At 42.2% G+C, this 21,617-nt stretch overlaps 1 protein-coding gene across 11 annotated transcripts in view; it reads right to left on the bottom strand.

Moving 5' to 3' along the window:
* GALNT1 (polypeptide N-acetylgalactosaminyltransferase 1) overlaps nucleotides 1-21,617 on the bottom strand; it is a 193,756-nt gene that overhangs the window by 102,700 nt on the left and 69,439 nt on the right. For 10 of the 11 annotated variants that reach the window (XM_073332672.2, XM_073332671.2, XM_073332681.2 and 7 more), the window contains 2 exons: nucleotides 15,791-16,020; nucleotides 7,278-7,452 (listed from right to left, as the gene is read on the bottom strand). In XM_073332672.2, coding sequence (XP_073188773.1) covers nucleotides 7,278-7,452; nucleotides 15,791-15,929 — 314 coding nt within the window. In that variant the 5' untranslated portion in view covers nucleotides 15,930-16,020. Of the gene's footprint in view, nucleotides 1-7,277; nucleotides 7,453-15,790; nucleotides 16,021-17,517; nucleotides 17,583-21,617 lie in introns of all 11 variants that reach the window. The other variant, XM_073332679.2, reaches the window with a different exon arrangement.

Here is a 21,617-nt window from a genome sequence, read left to right as displayed (position 1 = left end):
CTGAATCAGCAGCAGCCCCAGAGGAGCTTCCAGAGAAAAGAATTGAAAAGAATGCAGGCAACTGACTGGGAATAAAGTTACTTCATGAGCTCTGCACACCTGAAAGTCCCTCCCATCAAGTGGTCCGGGAAACTCCAAGAGAGCCATCTTATGATCTTTAAGAAGCTACAATTTTATTTCAGTCACTGTTAACTAAAAAATGAATATGAAAGGGTCAATATTATGCAAGCAACTTCAAATGTAGTAAAACCAGATGGACACTAGAGAACTATAGGGAACCTAAACAAAAATGTGTATCAATTACATTAAGCATATTATTTCTTCTTAAATGTTTTTCCCTACATAAAATGACAAATGTAGTTTAGTTCATTATAAATATGAAACCTCTGACTTCTTCAAACAAGTAATTGTCTCTTGAGATTTACCAGACCTGATCAAAATAATCTTTATTTTCCAGGGTAGAATTATTTAAAATCAATTTTAATCATGTCCTAGGTTTGTACTTTGTTTTTTCCCCCTAAAGAAAGGGTGATTCTCACTGGCTGTTATAACCATTAAAATGTTGCTTTGCAACCAAATATAGCATTTACAATAAATTTGGTACTACTTTTTGATAGATACACTAGATCTATACACAATTATTAAAGAAATTATGTAGCTTAAGATTCATAGATATTAAGGTCAGAAGGGACCATTATGATCATCTAGTCTGACCTCCTGCACAACGCAGGCCACAGGATCTCACCCACCCACTCCTGCGATAAACCTCTCACTTATGTCTGAGCTATTGAAGTCCTCAAATCATGGTTTAAAGACTTCAAGGAGCAAAGAATCCTCCAAGAAGTGACCCGTGCCTCATGCTACAGAGGAAGGCGAAAAATCCGCAGGGCCTCTTTGAATCTGCCCTGGAGGAAAATTCCTTTCCAACCCCAAATATGGTGATCAGCTGAACCCTGAGCATATGGGTAAGATTCACCAGTCAGATACCCAGGAAAGAATTCTCTGTAGTAACTCAGATCCCACCCCATCTAACATCCCATCACAGGCCGCTGGGCCTATTTACCATGAATATTTAAAGATCAATTAATTGCCCAAATCATGTCGTTATCCCAACATAACATCCATTTATTAAAATAATTTTTACATTAAGTTAAAAAGTGCATCACTGACCATTTTCTATTTATTAAATTAATTTTTTCTCATGGTTTGGGTCAAGCGGCTTTTGGATGGAAACAAATTCAATTAAAAATGCACAAAAACAGCATTCTAAATTAGTATAATAAAATTACATTAAATGTGCTGGATACATAAAAAATTGATCAAAACATTTTGTATTTAAAAACTGATTTATTAAACAAAGGAAGTATTATATGTAGTTAGCAAACTGAAATGATTGTTTCTGGTCATCATATGCTTCAAGATTTTAGAAAAGACTGTTACCTTTTCCGTAATTGGTATTCTTTGAGCTGTGTTGCTCATGTCCATTCCATATCAGGTGTGCGAGCTCACCATATGCACTGGTGCCGGACGTTTTTCCCTCAGCAGTATCCATAGGGGACTGGCTCTTTGGCGCCCCCTGAACTGGTGTCTGCATGGCGCAGTAAAAGGGGCGCCACCTGTTCCCCTGCACCGTCAGTTCCTTCTTTCCAGAAACTCAGAGTGGAGGACGACGGGTCATGGAATGGGAATTAGTAACACATCTCAAAGAATACCAGTTACGGAAAAGGTAACTTTCTTCTCTTCTTTGAGTACTTGCTCATGTCCATTCCATGTTAGGGAACTCCAAAGCAGTACCCCTGGAGGGAATAAGAGTTCACGGACGTGTAGATTGCAACACAGCTCTGCTGAACCCAGCGTTGTTCCTGGCCTGCTGAGTGATGGCACAAGGAGCTGAAATTTTGTGGACAGAGGACCACATTGCAGCTTTACAGATGTTCTGGACAGTGATGTGTGCCAGGAAGGCTGCCGAAGACACCTGCGCTCTCATTGAATGGGCTCTGCCAATCAGTGGCAGCAGAACCCCTGCCAGGTCGTAACAGGTCCTCATGCTTGAAGTAATCCAATTGGAAATCCTCTGCGAGGACACCAGGTGACCTTTCAATCTATTTGGTGTAGCGATGAAGAGTTAGATTGATTTATGGAAAAGTTTGGTACGTGCCAAGTAAAAAGCCAAGGCCCTTGGGATGTCCAGGACTTCTCTTCACTGGTCTTGTGCAGTTTGGGACAGAACACCGGGAGGAAGATGTTCATATGGAAGGTGGAGACCACCTTCGGCAGGAAGGCCGGGTGGGGCCACAACTGAACCTTATCTTTGTAGAAGACCGTGTACGGAGGCTCTGAGGTCAAGGCTTTAATTTCAGAGATCTCTCTCAACGATGTCACCATCACGAGGAATGCGACCTTCCATGACAGGTGGGAAAAAGAGCAGGATCTCACTGTGGGATGGGAGCCTGTACCTGTAGCAAAAGTCGCTTAAGGCCTCTCAGGAACATGGGAAAACACCATCTCTCCTTGGATAAGCAGGTGAAAAGCAGAGATGGCCATCAGATGCACTCTAATGGAAGTGTGTGCCAGGCCCTGGTTCCTCAAGTGGAGCAGGTAGTCCAGGACAGCCTGTATGGAGGAACGTGAGGGAGAGTTGCCCTGTTCACACGCCCAGCAGGAAAACCTCGTCCACTTGGCCAGGTAAGTCAGTCTAGTTGAGGGCTTCCTATTTTCCAGGAAGACCTGTTGGACTCTTTCTGAACAGGTCCAGTCCTCCGGGTTCAGCCACACAGCATCCATGCCGAGAGGTGAAGGGACTCAAGGCTGGAGTGTAAGAGCTGACCATGGTCCTGTGACAGCAAGTCTAGTCAGTTGGGCAGGGTCCAGGGAGGGGCTGCTCTCCGGTTCATGAGCGTGCCGAACCAGTGCTGGCGAGGCCACGCCGGGGCAATCATGATAACCTGTGCCTTGTCTCTCTTGATCTTTGCCAGGGCACTACTGATGAGCGAAATCTGAGGGAATGCGTACATCAAGATCCCTGACACCGAGAAGAGGGAGGCATCAGAGAGAGCCCTTGCTCAGACCTTGCCAAGAACAAAACCGGTGGCATTTCCTGTTCTGTCTGGTAGCAAACAGGTGCATTCAGGGAGTTCCCCACCTTTAGGGAGGGATCTGCAGGCTGCCTCCGGATGGAGCAACCACTTGTGGTGAGAGAAGAAACGCCTGCTGAGTTGGTCCACCAGCATATTCCTGACGCCAGGAAGGTGACAAGCTTCCAGGTGGATTTTGTGGCTGAAGCAGAAGTCCCAGAGACGGAATGCCTCCTGACAGAGGGCCAACGAGCACGCTCCTCCTTGCCTGTTGATGTAGAACATTGAGGCTGTGTTGTCCGTCAGGACTCATAACAACTTGCCAGACAGGTGAGGCAGGAAGACTCCACACCCCATCCAGAATGCTCGGAACTCGGACGTTTATGTGCAACTGCGCCTCCTCCAGGAAACACATCCCCGGAGTCTGGAGGACACCAAGATGCGCAGCTGAGGTCCGAGGCACCCAACATCAACTCGGTGGAGTGAGGAGAGTTGTTGAACAGAACCCCCTCCAGGACTGTCCTGCAATCGGTCCACCATTGCAACAAGGTAATTATCGCCTGGGGAATGGTAACTATCTTTTCCACGAAGTGTTGGGACTGGGAATAGACCGTTCCCAGCCATTGTTGCAGGGGCTGCATCTGGAGCCTGGCATGGTGGACCACATAAGCGCACACGGCCTTGTGGCCCAACAGGTGCAGACAGACCCTGGCTGTCTTCAGAGGGAATGCGGAGACTTCCGCGATGAGGTTTATCAACGTGTTTGACCTCTCCACTGGCAGGAGCACTCTGGCGCAGGTCAAGTCGAGGACTGTTCCGATGAGCTCTATCCTCTGCACTGGCATGAATGTTGACTTTGTGTCGTTTACCAGTAGGCCCAGAGAGCAGCACATGGCTTGAAGTACCATGATATCCCTTTGACTTGAAACCAGGAGCTACCCATGACGAACTAGTTGTCGAGGTATGGGTAGATCTGGATACCCTGGTGCCTGGTAAGCTGCTACCACCGACATGCACTTGGTAAACACCCTTGGTGCTGTCACCAGGCCGAATGGGAGGACCGCAAACTGGCAGTGGTGGAGCTCCACCGTAAACTGGAGGAAGTGTCTGCGTCCTTGAAAGATCGCTATGTGGAAGTATGTGTCCTTCAAGTCCAGGGCGGCATACCAGACTCCCAGATCCAGGGAAGGGATAATGGAAGCCATAGAACCCATGTGGAACTTTAGCTTCTTTAGGTACTTGTTGAGGTCTCCCAGGTCCAAGATGGGCCGTAGACCACCCTGGGCCTTTGGGATTAAAAAGTACCAGGAATAGAACCCCTTGTTCTTGTACTCGAGAAGAACTTCTTCCACCACTCCCAGCTGTAGCAACCCCTTTACCTCCTGCACCAGGAGACTCTTGTGAGAGGGGTCCCTGAAGAGGGACAGGGAAGGCAGGTGGGAAGGGGGGGAGGGGTGGAAAGTAACTGGAAGGTATAACCCTGCTCCACTGTGCTGAGGACGCAGCGGTCCAGAGTTATAGCGGTCCAGGCAGGGAGGAAAAGGGCTCTTCCAATTCCTCTGCCTGAAGCCCCAGGTTAGAAGCAACCCTCTTCAAAAGTTCATGGTGCGCTTTGGCCTCATCTTGAGGAATCGGGTTCGGGGGCCCCACGATAGCCTTGTCTGGCGACGACAAGGACAATGCCAGTGTCGTGGGAGCCTCCACATCCATGGGTAGGGTCCAGCATCTTGCTCCCCTGGGTCCTCCTGGACCTCTGGGCTCTTACCCCCCCCCCCCCCCCCCGGAGCATCGAGCATCGGAGGGGAATGGGATATCAAGGCTGCTGGCCTCTCTGAGACTCCAGACACCGATCGGGCAGCCTAGGAAGCTTGGGAGAACCCATCAAGGGTGTCATGGGACAGATTTCAGTGCTGATAATGTAGTCGGCACCACCAGTACCGGGGCTTGTCCCCAGCTGGAGAAACCAGCGGAGTGGTCAGTACCAGATGACCAGGATCGGGCTGAGCGGTCGCTCCTGTCCAACTGGTGCCGGTCGCTGCATCCCAAAGCCAACCTGCTCGAGCGAGACTGTCTTGGTCGTGCTCTCTGGGACCAACAGTGTTCAGCGGACCTGCGTTGGATACCGAGCTATCCATACCTCTTGCTACTTAACCGGTCCCAGGATGTCCAACGGGACCGGAAGCTACTACGGGCCGGCTGCCGGGAGGATCGTCCTGAGTAGGGCGACCTCTCCTTGAAGACAGTGATGATGGCCTGGCAATTGGCGGTCTCTGGCATCAGATCGGTCCCAGGGCCTTGGAGACGATCGGGGCCAGTCCCAGAGTTCTTGCCAGGTGGCACATGCCTCAAAAGGACTGTGCCAATCTACCGGCAAGGTACAACTTGAATCCCTTGATCGGTGTCCCCAGTGTGGGGACCGAAGAGGGCTCTGCTGAGCCTGCCTCTTCAGTCCTGAAGCAGGATAGCTTTGGGTGGGCAAACACTGATGGGACGTCCCTCTCCATGGGGAATGGTACCGCTGAGGCGGGGATACACAGATAGGTCCCAACTTGGGTTTTCCCCGAGACCGGGGTATTGCAGGAGCCGGTGTGGGCAGCACTGGGAGCATCAGGATTTTTTAAGCCACTTGAAGAGCTTCAGGCGTCGACAGCACCTGAAGCTGGCTACGGCGTGCACCGTTATCTGGGGTTGCAGGTGAAGCATGGGATGGGCTGCACCACTTGATTTGAGCTGGGGCCCAACTTCCCGAAGGGGGTGTTGAGCTGCCTGGCACAGGTCACGGCTCACCTCCAGCCCTCTCTTTTCCCTTATGGGAGGGAGGAAGATCTTCCCCTTACAGTCTTTTTCAGCTTCTCTCAAGGCGTGGATGGCCCTGGCAGAGCACTGCGCACGGAGGTGACTGTGCTCAGTGCAGAGTCAGACCACTGCTCCGGTGCCGGAGTGAATACTGACTCCACTTTCAGAGGGATACTGCGCTCCTCCTTCGTTCTAGGTTTGAAGGACTTGCAGATATGGCACTTATGTGCCCTTTGCCTAAGCACCTTAGGCAGCTGGTATGAGGATCACTGATTGGCATAGGCGGTTTGCAGCGATTGCAGGGCGTAAAGCCGGGGGACCAGGGCATGCCTCGTCCCCCGGCTGAGTCCCATTCATGACTAATGAAAGTTGAGAACTACTACTAAGGGTAACTAAGAAACTACTAACTATACACAACTATATTACAGGTTTTCAAAGTTTACAAGAACAGAAAATGAAACTGGTAGCCGAAGCAGCAGATGTTCCAGCACCATCACTGGTGGCAAGAACAAACTGAGGGTGGGGGGAGCTGGCGGCGCCCCTTATACCATGTGGGCGCCACTCAAGGGGGCTCCAGAGCCGGACCCCTATGGACACTGCTGAGGGAAAAACTTCCAGAACCAGCGCATATGGCGAGCACACACACCTAATATGGAATGGACATGAGCAAGCACTCTAAGTACTAGTTGATCCTATCTTCTCTCACACTTAGTTTTTATAGATACTTTTGAAGAAAATAAGCTCTCTTGCTTTTTTAAGTCCCAATCAGTTTCTCAACTTTGAATGAACTGGCCATTGAACAGAACTAGCTGAATAAACTGAAAAGAAGAAAACATTCTCTTTGCACCTGCAAAAGGAAGAGGATCTGGCTACCAAAAGCTTGTTTTGCACTTCAAATGCTGATCCTAGGTGTTTAGCTAATGATTTTCATCAGTTTAGGGGCTTCACTTTCTTTAAAACTTTGATGCACTGCTTAATTATTTTAATAGATTCTAGTAAGTTTAGATTTAAATGATAAGGCAAGCAGTTATATTTTAAATTTAATTTTATATAGGTTTATTTTAAAGAGTAAAAATGTGTTTAAATAAAAATCAGATTTTTAGTAAATTTTTATCCACCTTACGTTACCCCCAAAAAGACCAATTTCTTTTCTTGAAAAAGCCTAATAATCGTAACTAACTTCATGGTTACAATAGTAGTAAATGGAATTTGTTGGCTTTGCTTTTAAGTTGAATTTTACAAATGAACCCCCCCCAAAACCCAGCAATTCTAACAATCTCTTGTGTCTTACAGCCTTTATATCTTCGCTGATTACCAATATATAAAAGAACAATGGTTACTATGGAGAATTTCTCATGTGTGTTCATTTAAGTAAAGCATGCTTTCAATAGAATAGAAGGTACTTACCCTTCTAACCTGACATCAGGTAATGATCTGTTGAGTGCAATCATTTCACTTGCCATTAAATTAAACTGATTTATTTTAAACATCTCTTTCATTTTTTCTTGATCCTCTTTAGGAATAACAACAGGTTTCCCCATTTCTCCAGGACCTTCGTGTGGCTTCTGTACAGGTTCTGGAACTAACAAAAAAGAACAAATTACCACTTCTTGTTTATGTTTTACAAAAGCATATCTAATTTGTTTAATGATGCAGTGTTCCATATGAAGCAAGAGCCAAAGTCAGGTGATTTAAAATTTGACATTTTTAAATACTGGAAAAATATAAACTTCTGAGTATTAATATATTTAACAAGAGCAGTTACATCTCATTCTCAGCAGCCAAAAGCACCCATCCTTTTGTCATCACATTTTGTATTGTACAAACTTACTGCATCACAAATTTAACTCAGTTATGGAATAAATCTCTACAGATTTCACAGACTTTCCGAAGGGGGGGGGGGGGGGGAGGAGATCAGCGGGGGTTTTATTTCACATCTAGTAACATCCACTTCCATAGAGATTATTAGGTTAGCAAAGAAATTTATTTTTATATAAAAAACTTTTATTTATTTAAGTGAAGACAAATCCATTTGGACTCAAATTCTGATGTGTAATATACTTTACAATTTGGCATTCTGATAAAAAATGCAATTTGAATTCATTCTTCAGAACAATCCTCTCTCAATTTTGGGAGAATTTAATTCCACCAGAATTAATCTATTACAAAATGGAAACAATGTGTTAGCTCTAGCCAATCTGTATCAACAAACAAATTTAATATTACTCCTAAGCGAGGCATAGTATTTCTGATACCAACTGTTTGCCAAGTAAAAGACAAAACCAGAAACAGAACATTATTTCATTTTGATGCTTCTGAGAAAGCATTACAAATAACTGATACTAAAAAACAAAACCAACCTATCAAAGTGGCCAGTGTTTCTTTATAAATACTCATTTGGTGATATTTTTCAAAATTCAAATTTTTTAAAAATTACACAAATAATGAAATTTCCAGACACTTGTTTTTAACTTGACCATTGGCATATATATTGGTCTATGAATCATCTAGCTATTCAATTATCAGATTAATTTTAATAGAAAATACTATAAATGAACAAAATAATTCAATGTACTCTAACAGAGTATTAACTAATTCCAGTAAGATCAAGGCACCACTCCTTTTTCTCTTCCTACTTCCCAAATATGAAATTATGAAATGTTCCTTAATTTTTGGCTAAGAGAGAATACTATAATCTTACATGAGACCAAAGAGGGAAAAAATAGCTTGTCAAGAGCAAAAACAAAATGCATCCTGTACTCACTGAAAAACTTAGAACTCAAATTATATGAATGTATAAAGAGAAACAAATGAGATATCTTGCACCTATTTCACCGAGTTTTCCCAAGTGACAGCAGGGGTGAAAACTATTAGCAACACCTAAATTCAGTTTGCTAGCATTTCCATTATAAAAGATTTTCAGAGTTTCTTCCTAGAAGCTCAAACATTTCCACTGTTTGCAACAGGCCTTTGAAATTCGGTAGGGTGAATACTCTGTGACCAAAGGAATAACTTTTCTTTGTCACATGAAATTGGTTCAAGTTTAGCTGAGATATACTGTTAAAAATTGCCAGTTGGCTAATGTCCCTGGTTCAATGGAATTGACATGTTCCTGCAGAACACTGTGATTCCACCACATCACCATTTTTCAACAGAGAACTGATCCACTGGAAGATTTTCAATAAGCTCTAATTATAATCAGTCTATTTCTGTTATGTATCACACGACCACTTGCCTCATTCAGTGAACAGTATGGACAGTTCAACCCAAATTCTCCAGTAACATCAATAGGAGCAGCAGTAAAGCAAAGAGAAAGCCTCCTCCCACTGCAGAGATGAAGGTTTAATACATGTTCCCCTCTCCTCCCAAAAAAGTTTCACTGCCAATCAGGGAACAGAACATTTCAAGGAATTTCAAATGTAATTTGTCCTCTGCACATTTTTTTTTTTAAATAGGCACAGTAATTAAACTTAAAAGAAATTAGTCGCATTAAAAGCTCCAAACACAGATTCTGGCCTTAAAATCAGAAGAGCCTCAACACTATTTATTTTATCTTCACTACACACTTATGAGGTAAAATATCATCGCTATTTTACAACTGAAAATTAAGGCATAGAGATTAAGACCGAAGTGGTCAAAGTATCTACAGTAAAATCTGCGTTATCCGGCACTTAACCAACCAGAAAGCTCTATAAACTCGCATTTGGGGGGGGGGGGGGGGCACAGGAGAGGAGGATTGTGGGGTGAGGGCTCTGGGAGGGAGTTTGAGTGCGGGACAGGACTCAGGGCAGGGGGTTAGGGCATGGGAAGTGTTTTGGGGTGCCAGATCCACATGGTGCTCACTTCAGGCGGCTCCCTGCAAGCGATGACATGTCCCTGCTGATCCTAGGTGGAGGTGTGGCCAGGACGTTCTGCACACTGCCTCTGCCCACAGGCACTGCCCCCGCAGCTCCCATTGGCTGCAATAAGTCAACGGTCCTAGGCGGAGGAACAGCCACAGTGGGCTTACGCTGGCTCTGTAGCTCCCATTGGCCAGGGACCGCAGCCATGGGAGCTACGGGCGCAGCGCCTGCAGGCGGATACAACATGCAGAGCCACCTGACTGCATCTCAGCCTAGGAGCAGCAGGGACATGTCGCCTCTTGCAGGAAGCCACCCGAGGAGAGCGCCACCAGGATCTGCCACCTCGAATCCCCTCCCATACCCCAACCCTGCGCTCCTTCCCTCCCTCTTAGTTAACCGGAATTTTTAACTTACTGACAGCCTCCATTCCCTCAACATGCTGGATACCAAAGTTTTTACTGTACTAATTTCGAATGCCCCACTTGAGATGCTTAGGACCTGATTTTTCCAAGTACTTCCAGTTTATACATTCTAAGCACAGCTGCCATTGACTTCAATTGTGGTTGTGACTGCTCAGCACTTCTGTATATCAAATCCTATATGTCTCAAATTGGGCACCCAAAAATGAGCCACACAGTTAGTGGCCACTTCCTAAAAATTTGGTTTAAGGAACCTGTCGAGTTGCACATTGGTAGTTTACAGAAACCCAGTTCTCTGGGGCAGCATTCAACTGCTTAAACCATGAGATCAACCCTTCTCTTCCAAGTTCTGTAACAAATGAGATTGGGGTCCTACAATCAGCTTCCTCCACTACACAATCCTGTTTGGGCACTGTCTATCCTATGCACTGAATAAGGCAGAAGCCTCATGGAGAAAAAAATAAAATAGGTGATCATGTAAAGACTGCATGGTAATGCATACATTCCAGGTTGCTGATTTACAGTTGCATGGACCACCTTAATTTTGATATTTCTTAAGTCTTGGGTGCTTGACTTTGCAACCTAACTTTTAATGGAATCTTTTTCTGTGTAATTACCTAGGTTTTTAAAAAAAAGTGAAGGAAATTGAAATTCTATCACATGTAATATAACCATATTCAATCCAACCCATCCCCCCCAATACTGGTCACCTTTAGGGTTGGCAAGTTTAAATCCATAGTATAGACTTCTACCACTAAGCTTATGGAGTAGTTGACAGCAGTCACTGGAAGGGGATGAGATACTTCGCTGGTCGATTTCACAGCTACTTGCTAGACAACAGGGAAATGTGGTCACTTAATAATCCTGAATTCTATTCCAGGTTTTCAAGATGCTTTAAATCAGGCGGCCTTCTGCCCACATCTCCCCATGTCTATCCCATTCTATTCCTGCCCCATATAACCAATCCTCCTTCTCCCTCTGCTCCTGTCCCTTCCTAGCGTACTGCTTTCCCAGCTCCTCACTCCTTGCATTTAAATGCAGGCTGTTTTCTCCTTCTCCTCCTACTACTACTCCATGATGCTGGACATCAGCAGAGAAGCAGACAGCGTAAAGTCTCCCTACTCATTTCTGGTGGCTGGCACAACAGAAGCTCCAAACAGCCAGAAAAAGCAACTGTAAGAAGTCTCCTGCTCAGCTCCTGCTGCACTTAGAAGTAGTATACTAAGACATGATGGAATCTTGGTGTCCAAACCACTGTGTATGTATCAATGTCAATTTTCAAGGGCATATACTGGTAACTCTCAAATAGAGGTGGATTTTCACAGGGACCTCTATAGGCACCTCTCTGACATACACCCCGCAATATTTTCAAGTTCCTTCTCTAAAGCATGAAGGGACTAGTATGTCTCCATTAAATGAGTGTAAGACGTTTCTACCATTTACAAAAAAAATTTCCCCGAATGTCATTCTTGGTAATGGCTGAACCATTTGACACATTTCAAAAATTTCAGCCTGAGTGGTTAGTCAGGGTGGATAAGAAAAATTTTTTTTATTTAAATCAGATTTTTGATTTTGTTATTTAAATTACAATAACAATTTCCTTTTAAAATATAAACCTGTTAAAAATGAAATCTGAATTTAAAAACAAAATATGTTAAGGTCTAAACTTACTATATCATCTTAAAACGTTTAAAGAAAAAATATGCTGAATCCATGATCCTCTATAAAAAACTGAGTTAAGACAAACATTGTTTTTTCTATATAAATAATTAGGGGGAAATCAAATTTATGAGGTTAAGCCCTATAAATATGGTACAATAGGCCAGCCTAACTAATTTAGGAGGCTGTCATTTTCAAGAGACTAAGGCAAGTAAGAACTTGAGCTGCAGTTACTTTCACTTAGATGTATTTGAAAAATTTCCCGGACTGGCCTGTGATAATCAGTTTAAATTTACTGACTATGTTTAATTTCTCTGTTTAATAAATCATTTAGTTGTAAGTGTGAAACATCCTTTGATAAAGAAGTTTATGTATCTAAAGCATTCACAGCTGCTTTAATTAAAATAAATGTTATAAGCTGTTGTGTTTAATTAAATTCTAGTTACCATCCTAATGCAGCTTGACACAAATCATGACGAAAAAGTTAATTATCTAGTAAATAATCAATCCATCATTCACCTTTTTCTAAACACACTAAAAATGCACAATTCAGAAGAATCTGAAAGCTTTATAACTGCTTAAATAAAGAAATTATATATAGAGAGAGAGTAGGGCTGTCGATTAATCGCAGTTAACTCACACGATTAACTCAAAAAAATTAATTGCCATTAATCGCACTGTTAAACAGAATACCAATGGGAATAAATATTTTTGGATTTTTTCCTACATTTTCAAATATATTGATTTCAATTACAACACAGAATACAAAGTGTACAGAGCTCACTTTATATTCTTATTACAAATATTTGCACTGTAAAAATGAGAAAAGAAATAGTATTTTTCAGTTCACCTCATACAATACCGTAATGCAATCTCTTTATCGTGAAAGTGCAACTTATAAATGTAGATTTTTTTGTTACATAACTGCACTCAAAAAGCAAAACAACAAAATTTTAGAGCCTACAAATCCACTCAGTCCTACTTCTTGTTCAACCAATCACTAAGACAAGCAAGTTTGTTTTCATTCACAGGAGATATTGTAAGTAAGAATTCAGCAGCATTATCACCTGAAAGTGAGAACAGGTGTTCACAAAGCACTTCCATAGCCCTCACTGCAAGGTATTTATGTGCCAAATATGCTAAACATTCATATGCCCCTTCATGCTTCTGCCACCATTCCAGAGGACATGCTTGTTAAAAAAAGAATGCGTTAATTAAATTTGTAACTGAACTCCTTGCTGGAGAATTGTATGTCTCTTGCTCTATGTTTTACCCACATTCTGCCTTGAGGGAGCCAGGGTGGCCTCCCTCTGAACCAGAGGGTAAAGAGCCACTCTCTCAGCCCGAGTAGGCGGGGCCAGGCCAAGTTTACTCCACCCCCTGGAAGGGGAGGGGTGGAACAGGAAGTACAAAAGGCAGGGCCCTTAATCTAGTCAGGGCAGAACCAGGGAGGGAGACAGACACAGACTGCTGGCTGTTCCCTGTAGACCCTGCTGCCGAACCAGGGTATGCCCTGGACCAGGGAAAACCTGACCTTGAGGAAGGACTTGGGCTACAAGGACTGCTGACCACAAAGTACCCCGAGGAACTGGAGGAGCCAGGCAGCGACCCGAGCCAGAGTGAGCATAATGCTGAAAGCGAGCTGGAGCTACCTATGGCTGAATATCCCGACAAGTTGGAGGAACCAGAGGGACCCACTCGAGAAAACAGGTAGGAAGTAGCCCAGGGGCAGAAATGGATAGTGCAGTGAGTTAGTATTTGGTCAGCATGTTGTGGACAGATCCCCGCTGACCCAGTGGCGAGACCCTCTCCTCCCACCATCAGGGCCCTGGGCTGGAACGCAGTGGAGTCGGGCGGGCCTGCGTTCCACTACCCCTGCCATCCCATCCCCCCAATAAAGAGCTCCGACTCTTGGCGATGCTCCCCTGCTCAAGGGGGGCACCAATGACTCTGGCTGGTACTCCTGTGTCGTGCCAATTACGATGGCACACCTCCCTCTGCTAATTCCCCATCAACGGGGAGGTGTGACCAAGGCCTTTCGGTGAGGCAGTAGCTCCCCACAACCCTCCAGCGGCTTGGCAGACCAACTGAAACCTTGCTACACTGCCATATATTTTGTGGTATAGCAGTCTCGGATGATGACCCAGCGTGGTGTTCGTGTTAAGAACGCTTTCACTGCAGATTTGACAAAATGCAAAGAAGGTACCACTGTGAGATTTCTAGAGATAGCTACAGCACTCGACCCAAGATTTAAGAATCTGAAGTGCCTTCCAAAATCTGAAAGGGACAGGGTGTGGAGCATGCCTTCAGAAGCCTTAAAAAAGCAACACTCTGATGTGGAAACTACAGAACCTGAACCACCGAAAAAGAAAATCAACCTTCTGCTGGTGGCATCTGATTCAGATGACAAAAGTGAACATGCATCTGTCCTCACTGCTTTGGATCATTATGAGCAAAACCACTCATTAGCATTGACACATGTCCCTTGGAATGGTGGTTGAAGCATGAAGGGACATATGAATCTTTAACACATCTGGCATGTAAATATCTTGCGACACCCGTTACAACATTGCCATGTAAGCACCTGTTCTCACTTTCAGGTGACACTGTAAACAAGAAGCGGGCAGCATTATCTCCTGTAAATGTAAACAAACTTGTCTAGGTGACTGACTGAACAAGAAGTAGGACTGAGTGGACTTGTAGGCTCTGAAGTTATTTTTGAATGCAGGTTTTGTTTGTACATAATTCTACATTTGTAAGTGCAACTTTCATGATAGAGACTGTATTACAGTACTAATATGAGGTGAATTAAATTTTTTTATAGCACAAATATTTGTAATCAAAAATATAAAGTAAGCACTGCACACTGTTCTGAGTTGTAATTGAAATCAATATTTGAAAATGCAGAAAAAAATATTTAAATGCATGGTATTTTATTGTTGTTTAACAGTGTGATTAATATTTTTAATAGCTTGACAGCCTATATCTATATTTTTATCTACAGTTATACCATCCTAGGTAGCAAACAGCTGTACCTAATCCAGAGTAGAGGCTCTATTTAGTTGTAAATCAACATGTTTTAATGGTAATATCAACCAATGAGAATGCACCCTTCTTTAGATAACAGAAAGATGGATTAAAACCAATTTAAAGAGAGGCTTTCCACCAGGTGATTTAAAATCAACCCATCCTGAAGTCAGAGTTATAATGGAAAGTGGAAGGCCATCTTAACGATGGCCATTGCCAGCTCCATCTGTATTATACAGCTTTACTTGGTTTTGTACATCTACAAAGATAAATAGTCTTACCTATATTGAACCCAGACAAGCTCCATACTTTATACTATAGTAGCAACAGTTTTATGCAGTTGAAAATATTCTTTCTAAAAGCACTGAGAGCTTCATTGGGTGGCATATGGAAACTATGCTGGGAAGCAAAAGAGAACAGGAGTAGCAGAGATTTCTTGAAGAACTTTGCTACAGAATAAAATAGTTCCTGTTTCAAAATACACACTTATTCAACAACGCAACCATGGAGGGCTTACTGTACTAATTTTAATAAATACCCTTTTGTTCCAACATTTATTTTGTAATGAGGTCACTGTCCTTCAAAATTACTATGTTAATCGGCCAAATACAGCTCTTAGTTTCACTGATGTAATGCTATTGATGTCAATGGAGTTACTGCAGATTTACATTACGGTAGGGAAGGATTTGGATTATTTTCTTAACTGTTACCTTCCTATATTATCCATGCAATTGATTTCTAAAGTCATCTTAAATGAAATCTGCCTTCAGAATGCCTCAGGTATTAGAGAGCCTACACAACCTTCATGCTATTTTTTTTGAGGGGTGGGTTGGGTGTGTTTTTTTTTTTTCCCCAAGACTCTGAAAACATTTGTAATATGTACAAGATGAAGCCATACACATACTGTTGGGAATTATCAATGGGCAAGTTTTCACTGATGCTTGTAAATTGTAATTTATGAACATCTACTCACCATCTCCAGCAGGTAGACCTCGCTCTTTTTTCTCATCACATTTGTTGCATTCACTGAAGTACAGCAATAGAAACATATCCAAAAGGACCCAAACCAGTGAGGTGGCAAGGACCACCTTGCAATATGCAAATTTTCTCATGGCACTTTAAGTCAAATACAAAAATAAAGAAGTATAAATAAAAATGTCAACAAGATTGCTTTAATCCAGTTTCCGAGACCATGTTCTGTATCTGAAAAGAAAACAAAGAATAGACATTACAAAAAAATCCAAAATGAGAAGTAATACCCAAAGAGCCAATTTTACTTACATTTTAGGATAACTAATTTGCATGTCAAATGTGTTATCACTCTGGTCCACATGCAAAAGTTAAGAAATGCTAGAGGCACTCTACAGGTGAAGAGAGTAGATGCAACTAAGGCAACTAAGTTTGGTGATGTGTTAACATTCATGCCTCCAAAATGCCAAGTTGTCTACTCAATGCAGAAGAGAATATGCAACTATATTCAAATTAAAAGCCACTCTTTGAATTTGGACTTAATATAATTGTTTACTCTTTGGAAATTTAGGTTAGCCAGCATAATGAAAGGTCTGATCACAACAAACAGTCTTTTCTAACCTTCCTTGTACTGAAACACACTTGGCAAGAGGGCAATTAACAGTACACAGAGAATACTAGATTAAATACTAGAATTAGCTTGGTGATAAACAAGAAAATGAAGACAACCTTTGCTCCAGTCTTTACTGGTAAAGTTTTGAAAATGCCAGTATTTATTTCTAGGACTGCTGTAGTAGAAACAGGTTTAACTAATTTGCAACGTGGTTCAGAAAAACTTTTTGTTCCACTTTGCTGTTTCTGAAACAGACACTTCAATTTTTAGGAGACAGTTTGGGCGAAATTCCTATAGCAATTTTGGATTTTATTTCCAAAGTTTAAACAGTGATTATAGCTTACTATTCTACATATAGTAACTAAACATCACATACCACACAGATGTAAAAGGCAGGATTTTCATTTTATATTTGATATTTAGAATCACAGAAATGCAGGACTGGAAGGGACCTCTAGTCCAGCCCATACTGAAGCAGGATTGCATATGCCTAGATCATCCCTGACAGATGTTTGTCTAACCTGTTCCTAAAACTCTCGAATGATGTGGATTCCACAACCTCCTTAGACAAGCTTTTCCATAGCTTACATACGCTTATAGTTGAAAAGTTCTGCCTAATAACTAACCTAAGTCTCCCTTAATTTAAATTAAACCCATTATTACTTCTCCTACTCTCAGTGGATGTGGAGAAAGATTGATCAGTGACCTCTTTATGATAACCTTTTACATATATGAGGACTTATCTCTCCCATTAGCCTTCTCTTCTCTACACTAAACATGCTGAGTTTTCAACCTTTCCTCACAGTTCATGGTTTCTAAACCCCCTTAATCCAGAGGCAATCAAGAATCTCTCCAATAATACAATAGCAAATTTCATATGTTGCCTTCAATGAAAGTTGGAAGTCTCAGCACTTTATAGAGCAAGCCTGTACACTACAATAGTCTCCATCACTCACTTAAACAAGTTTTCTCCATGATTCCACCCCCCCAAAAAAATCAGAAGTCTACATCAGCATATTACATAGTATCAACCTAGAACTGAAATAGTACAACACATTTGATATACTGCATTCAATTATTAATATTTTTTAAAAATATCAAATTGATTTAGACTTAGCTGTTTGTTTTGTAATAGGATGCTGCAATTCAAAAATGTGTTCCAACTCTGACAAGCTTTTCATGCCTAGAGAGTGAAGAATGTGTATTGAAAAACTCACAATATAAAATAGAAATTAAAGCAAGAAAATGCTTATGGTTAATAGCTAGAAAGGGGCAAGTATGCCAAGATATTAAAAAAATGGAAAAAGATTTTCAGAACTGTCTTATACTTCAGACTCCCTTCTACCCGAGAAAGAAGTGTCTTCACAAAAAATGTCAACATGACTAGGTCATTGGTGAGCTGAGATCGCTGCCTACGATGGTGAGTTGAGATCGCTACCTACCAATATTCTCTCTGTTGCCTGGACTTCCCTGTTGGCCTGTCTGTTCTCTCATCTTATAACTTTGATCATAAGCTTTTAGGTGCAGCGACCATCTTTTTGTTCTGTTTGTACAGTGCTTGGAATAATGGTCTCCGAGGTGCTACACTATTACTAAAATAGCCTCAAAGCACCTATGTTAATTAACAACTCAGCTATACTGAGTTTTAAAAAAACCCACATACTTTGCTGCTAAGTGTACCAAAGTAAATATTGATTACAATAAAAAATCATCAAGTGCAGTGAAGGATCCAGCAACAGGAGTAATCTGGTAGACGTCCAAGGCAAAAAATCTCAACTAATAAACTGCCATTTAAAATAAGAGTCCTTCTAACTTATAAGCTCGGAATGAACCCAATATTGAATCCAGTTTGACCAATTTGATTACTGGACAAATATTTACCCACTTTTCAACATATTAAAGTTTTAGAAATGAACCCTTTAAATTTTATGATGCTCCACTTAATTCAAATTAAGAATAAATTCCACAGACACCACTGTAAATTGCCATACTGCAGACTTTTATACAATTGTCAAAAATATTAAAAAACAAAAACAAGCTTTGAGCTTCCCTAATTAACAAATTAGTTTCAAAAACAAGAACACAAATAATGTAAACTGGCTTCTGTCAATTACTGCCAGCAATATGCTACAGGTTTTATGCTGGGTAACAAAACTATACACAAAACTTTGTCTAACTGCTCCATCAAATTAATAAATGTTAAGATTTTACTAGGAAACTGTTCAACCACATGCAATTTCCTTTCTAGGCAACTTCCTCTGCTTCCTGCTCTGAAAGAAGTCTCTTCACCATATGCATTGTTGCTATATATGCAATCTCTTCCTGAAGCATCTTTTAAGGGTGAAGAATTAGCAATTACAACCACAGTTAGAAACAGAAAACCATAGAATTAAAGACAGCTCAAACAATAAACCTCCATTTTCTTTAGAGAACTTATTATGGATCACTGTCTTTCTTCCACATTATTGGCCAAATTCTATATCATGGAAAGGTGGAGCAATTCAGTTCTCTTCCAGGAAAAGGTATTACGTTTTTAGGGTTATGAGTAATGCTCATGTCACACTGTCTCACACACTCAGCTACTATGACTTTTGCAACATCCAAAGCAGTCTTGGAGGTTTTTTAAGCCTGCATTTTTTAAATTAATTATATTTCTAGCCCATATGATTACAAAGATATTTCATATGTGAATCAGGCATTAATCAATGCAGTGCTGTTTTCCAAAGACTGACCAGATTAGACCTGTTCCAGAAAAACTTTACAACTCCAGATCTATCGAAGTATCTGTCAAGGCAGACTCAAATTTTACATTTAAATTAAATCACTCAGTTAATGTGATCTTCAGAGCTTTATGTTTGTAGTCACTACTCAGGGGGACAATTAGCATCTTGCTAGCACTCCCAAACTTCAACTGCTTTTCCTACCCCATCCGTGAACTGCATCATAAATTTCACATCTGATAAGAACATAAAAATGGCCACATTGGGTCAGACCAATGGTTCATCTAGCCCAGTATCATATCTTCCAACAGTGGCGGGTACCAGAAGCTTCAGAGGGAATGAACAGAACAGGACAATTATCAAGTGATCCATCCTGTTGTCCATTTCCAGCTTCTGGCAGCCAGAGGTTTTGGGACACCCAGAACATGAGGTTGTGCCCTGACCATCTTGGCTAATAGCCATTGGTGGACCTATTCTCCATAAGAACGGCCATATGGGTCAGACCAAAGGTCCATCTAGCCCAGTATCCTGTCTTCCGATAGGATGCCCCAGAGGGAATGAACAGAACAGGTAATCATCAAGTGATCCATCTCGTGTCACCTATTCCCAGCTTCTGGCAAACAGGCTAGGGAATCACAGAATCATAGAATATCAGGGTTGGAAGGGACCTCAGGAGGTCATCTAGTCCAACCCCCTGCTCAAAGCAGGACCAATCCCCAATTAAATCATCCCAGCCAGGGCTTTGTCAAGCCTGACCTTAAAAACTTCTAAGGAAGGAGATTCTACCACCTCCCTAGGTAACGCATTCCAGTGTTTCACCACCCTCCTAGTGAAAAAGTTTTTCCTAATATCCAACCTAAACCTCCCCCACTGCAACTTGAGACCATTACTCCTTGTCCTGTCCTCTTCTACCACTGAGAATAGTCTAGAACCATCCTCTCTGGAACCACCTCTCAGGTAGTTGAAAGCAGCTATCAAATCCCCTCTCATTCTTCTCTTCTGCAGAGTAAACAATCCCAGTTCCCTCAGCCTCTCCTCATAACTCATGTGTTCCAGACCCCTAATCATGTTTGTTGCCGTTCACTGGACTCTCTCCAATTTATCCACATCCTTCTTGTAGTGTGGGGCCCAAAACTGGACACAGTACTTCAGATGAGGCCTCACCAATGTCGAATAGAGGGGAACGATTACGTCCCTCGATCTGCTCACTATGCCCCTACTTATACATCCCAAAATGCCATTGGCCTTCTTGGCAACAAGGGCACACTGCTGACTCATATCCAGCTTCTCGTCCACTGTCACCCCTAGGTCCTTTTCCGCAGAACTGCTGCCTAGCCATTCGGTCCCTAGTCTGTAGCTGTACATTAAGTTCTTCCGTCCTAAGTGCAGGACCCTGCACTTATCCTTATTGAACCTCATCAGATTTCTTTTGGCCCAATCCTCCAATTTGTCTAGGTCCCTCTGTATCCTATCCCTGCCCTCCAGCGTATCAATCACTCCTCCCAGTTTAGTATCATCCGCAAATTTGCTGAGAGTGCAATCCACACCATCCTCCAGATCATTTATGAAGATATTGAACAAAACCGGCCCCAGGACTGACCCCTGGGGCACTCCACTTGACACTAGGGACACTATCTTTTATGAACCCTGTTATAGACTTGGCCTTCTCAATATCCTCTGGCAAGGAGTTCCACAATTTGACTGTGCATTGTGTGAAAAAATACTCTTTTGTTTTAAATCTGCTGCCTATTAATTTCACTGGATTACCCCTGGTGCTTGTGTTATGCGAAGAGGTAAACAACACTTATTCACTCTTTCTCCACACCATCCATGATTTTATAGACCTCTAACATATCGCCCCCTTAGTAGTCTCTTTTCTAAACTGAATAGTCCCAGTCTTTCATCTTTCCATATGGACATTGTTTCATACGCCTAATCATTCTTCTTACTCTTCTCTGTACTTCTTCAATATATATATATAATTTTTTTTTTTTTTTGAGATAGAGCAACCAGAACTGCACACAGTATTCAAGATGTGGCTGTATCATGGATTTATACAGTGGGATGATGATATTTTCTGTCCTATTATCAAACTCTTTCCTAATAGTTCCTAGTATTCTTAGCTTTTTTTCTTTTTTCTTTTCTTTTTTTGGGGACGGGGAGGGGAGAGAGAGATTGCCACTGTACACTGGAGCAGATGTTTTCAGAGAATTATCCACAATGACTCCAGGAGCTCTTTCTTGAGTTAGAACAGCTAATTTAGACCCCACCATTTTGTATGTATAGCTGGGATTGTGTTTTCCAATGCCCAATACTTTGCCATTTTTTCCCCAGTCTTGTGAGAACCCTTTGTAACTTCGCAATCTGCTTTGGTCTAAATTATGTCACGGAATTTTGTATCTGCAGGCTTTGCCACCTTTTTACCCCTTTTTTCAGATCATTTATGAATACGTTGAACAGAACTGGCCCCAGTACAGAGCCTTGGGAAATGCTGCTAT

This window comes from Lepidochelys kempii, chromosome 2 (genome assembly GCF_965140285.1).
Source record: "Lepidochelys kempii isolate rLepKem1 chromosome 2, rLepKem1.hap1, whole genome shotgun sequence".
NCBI lineage: Eukaryota > Metazoa > Chordata > Testudines > Cheloniidae > Lepidochelys > Lepidochelys kempii.
The sequence above is the reverse complement of the archived record's forward strand: the minus strand, read 5'-3'. Positions and strand labels throughout refer to the sequence as shown.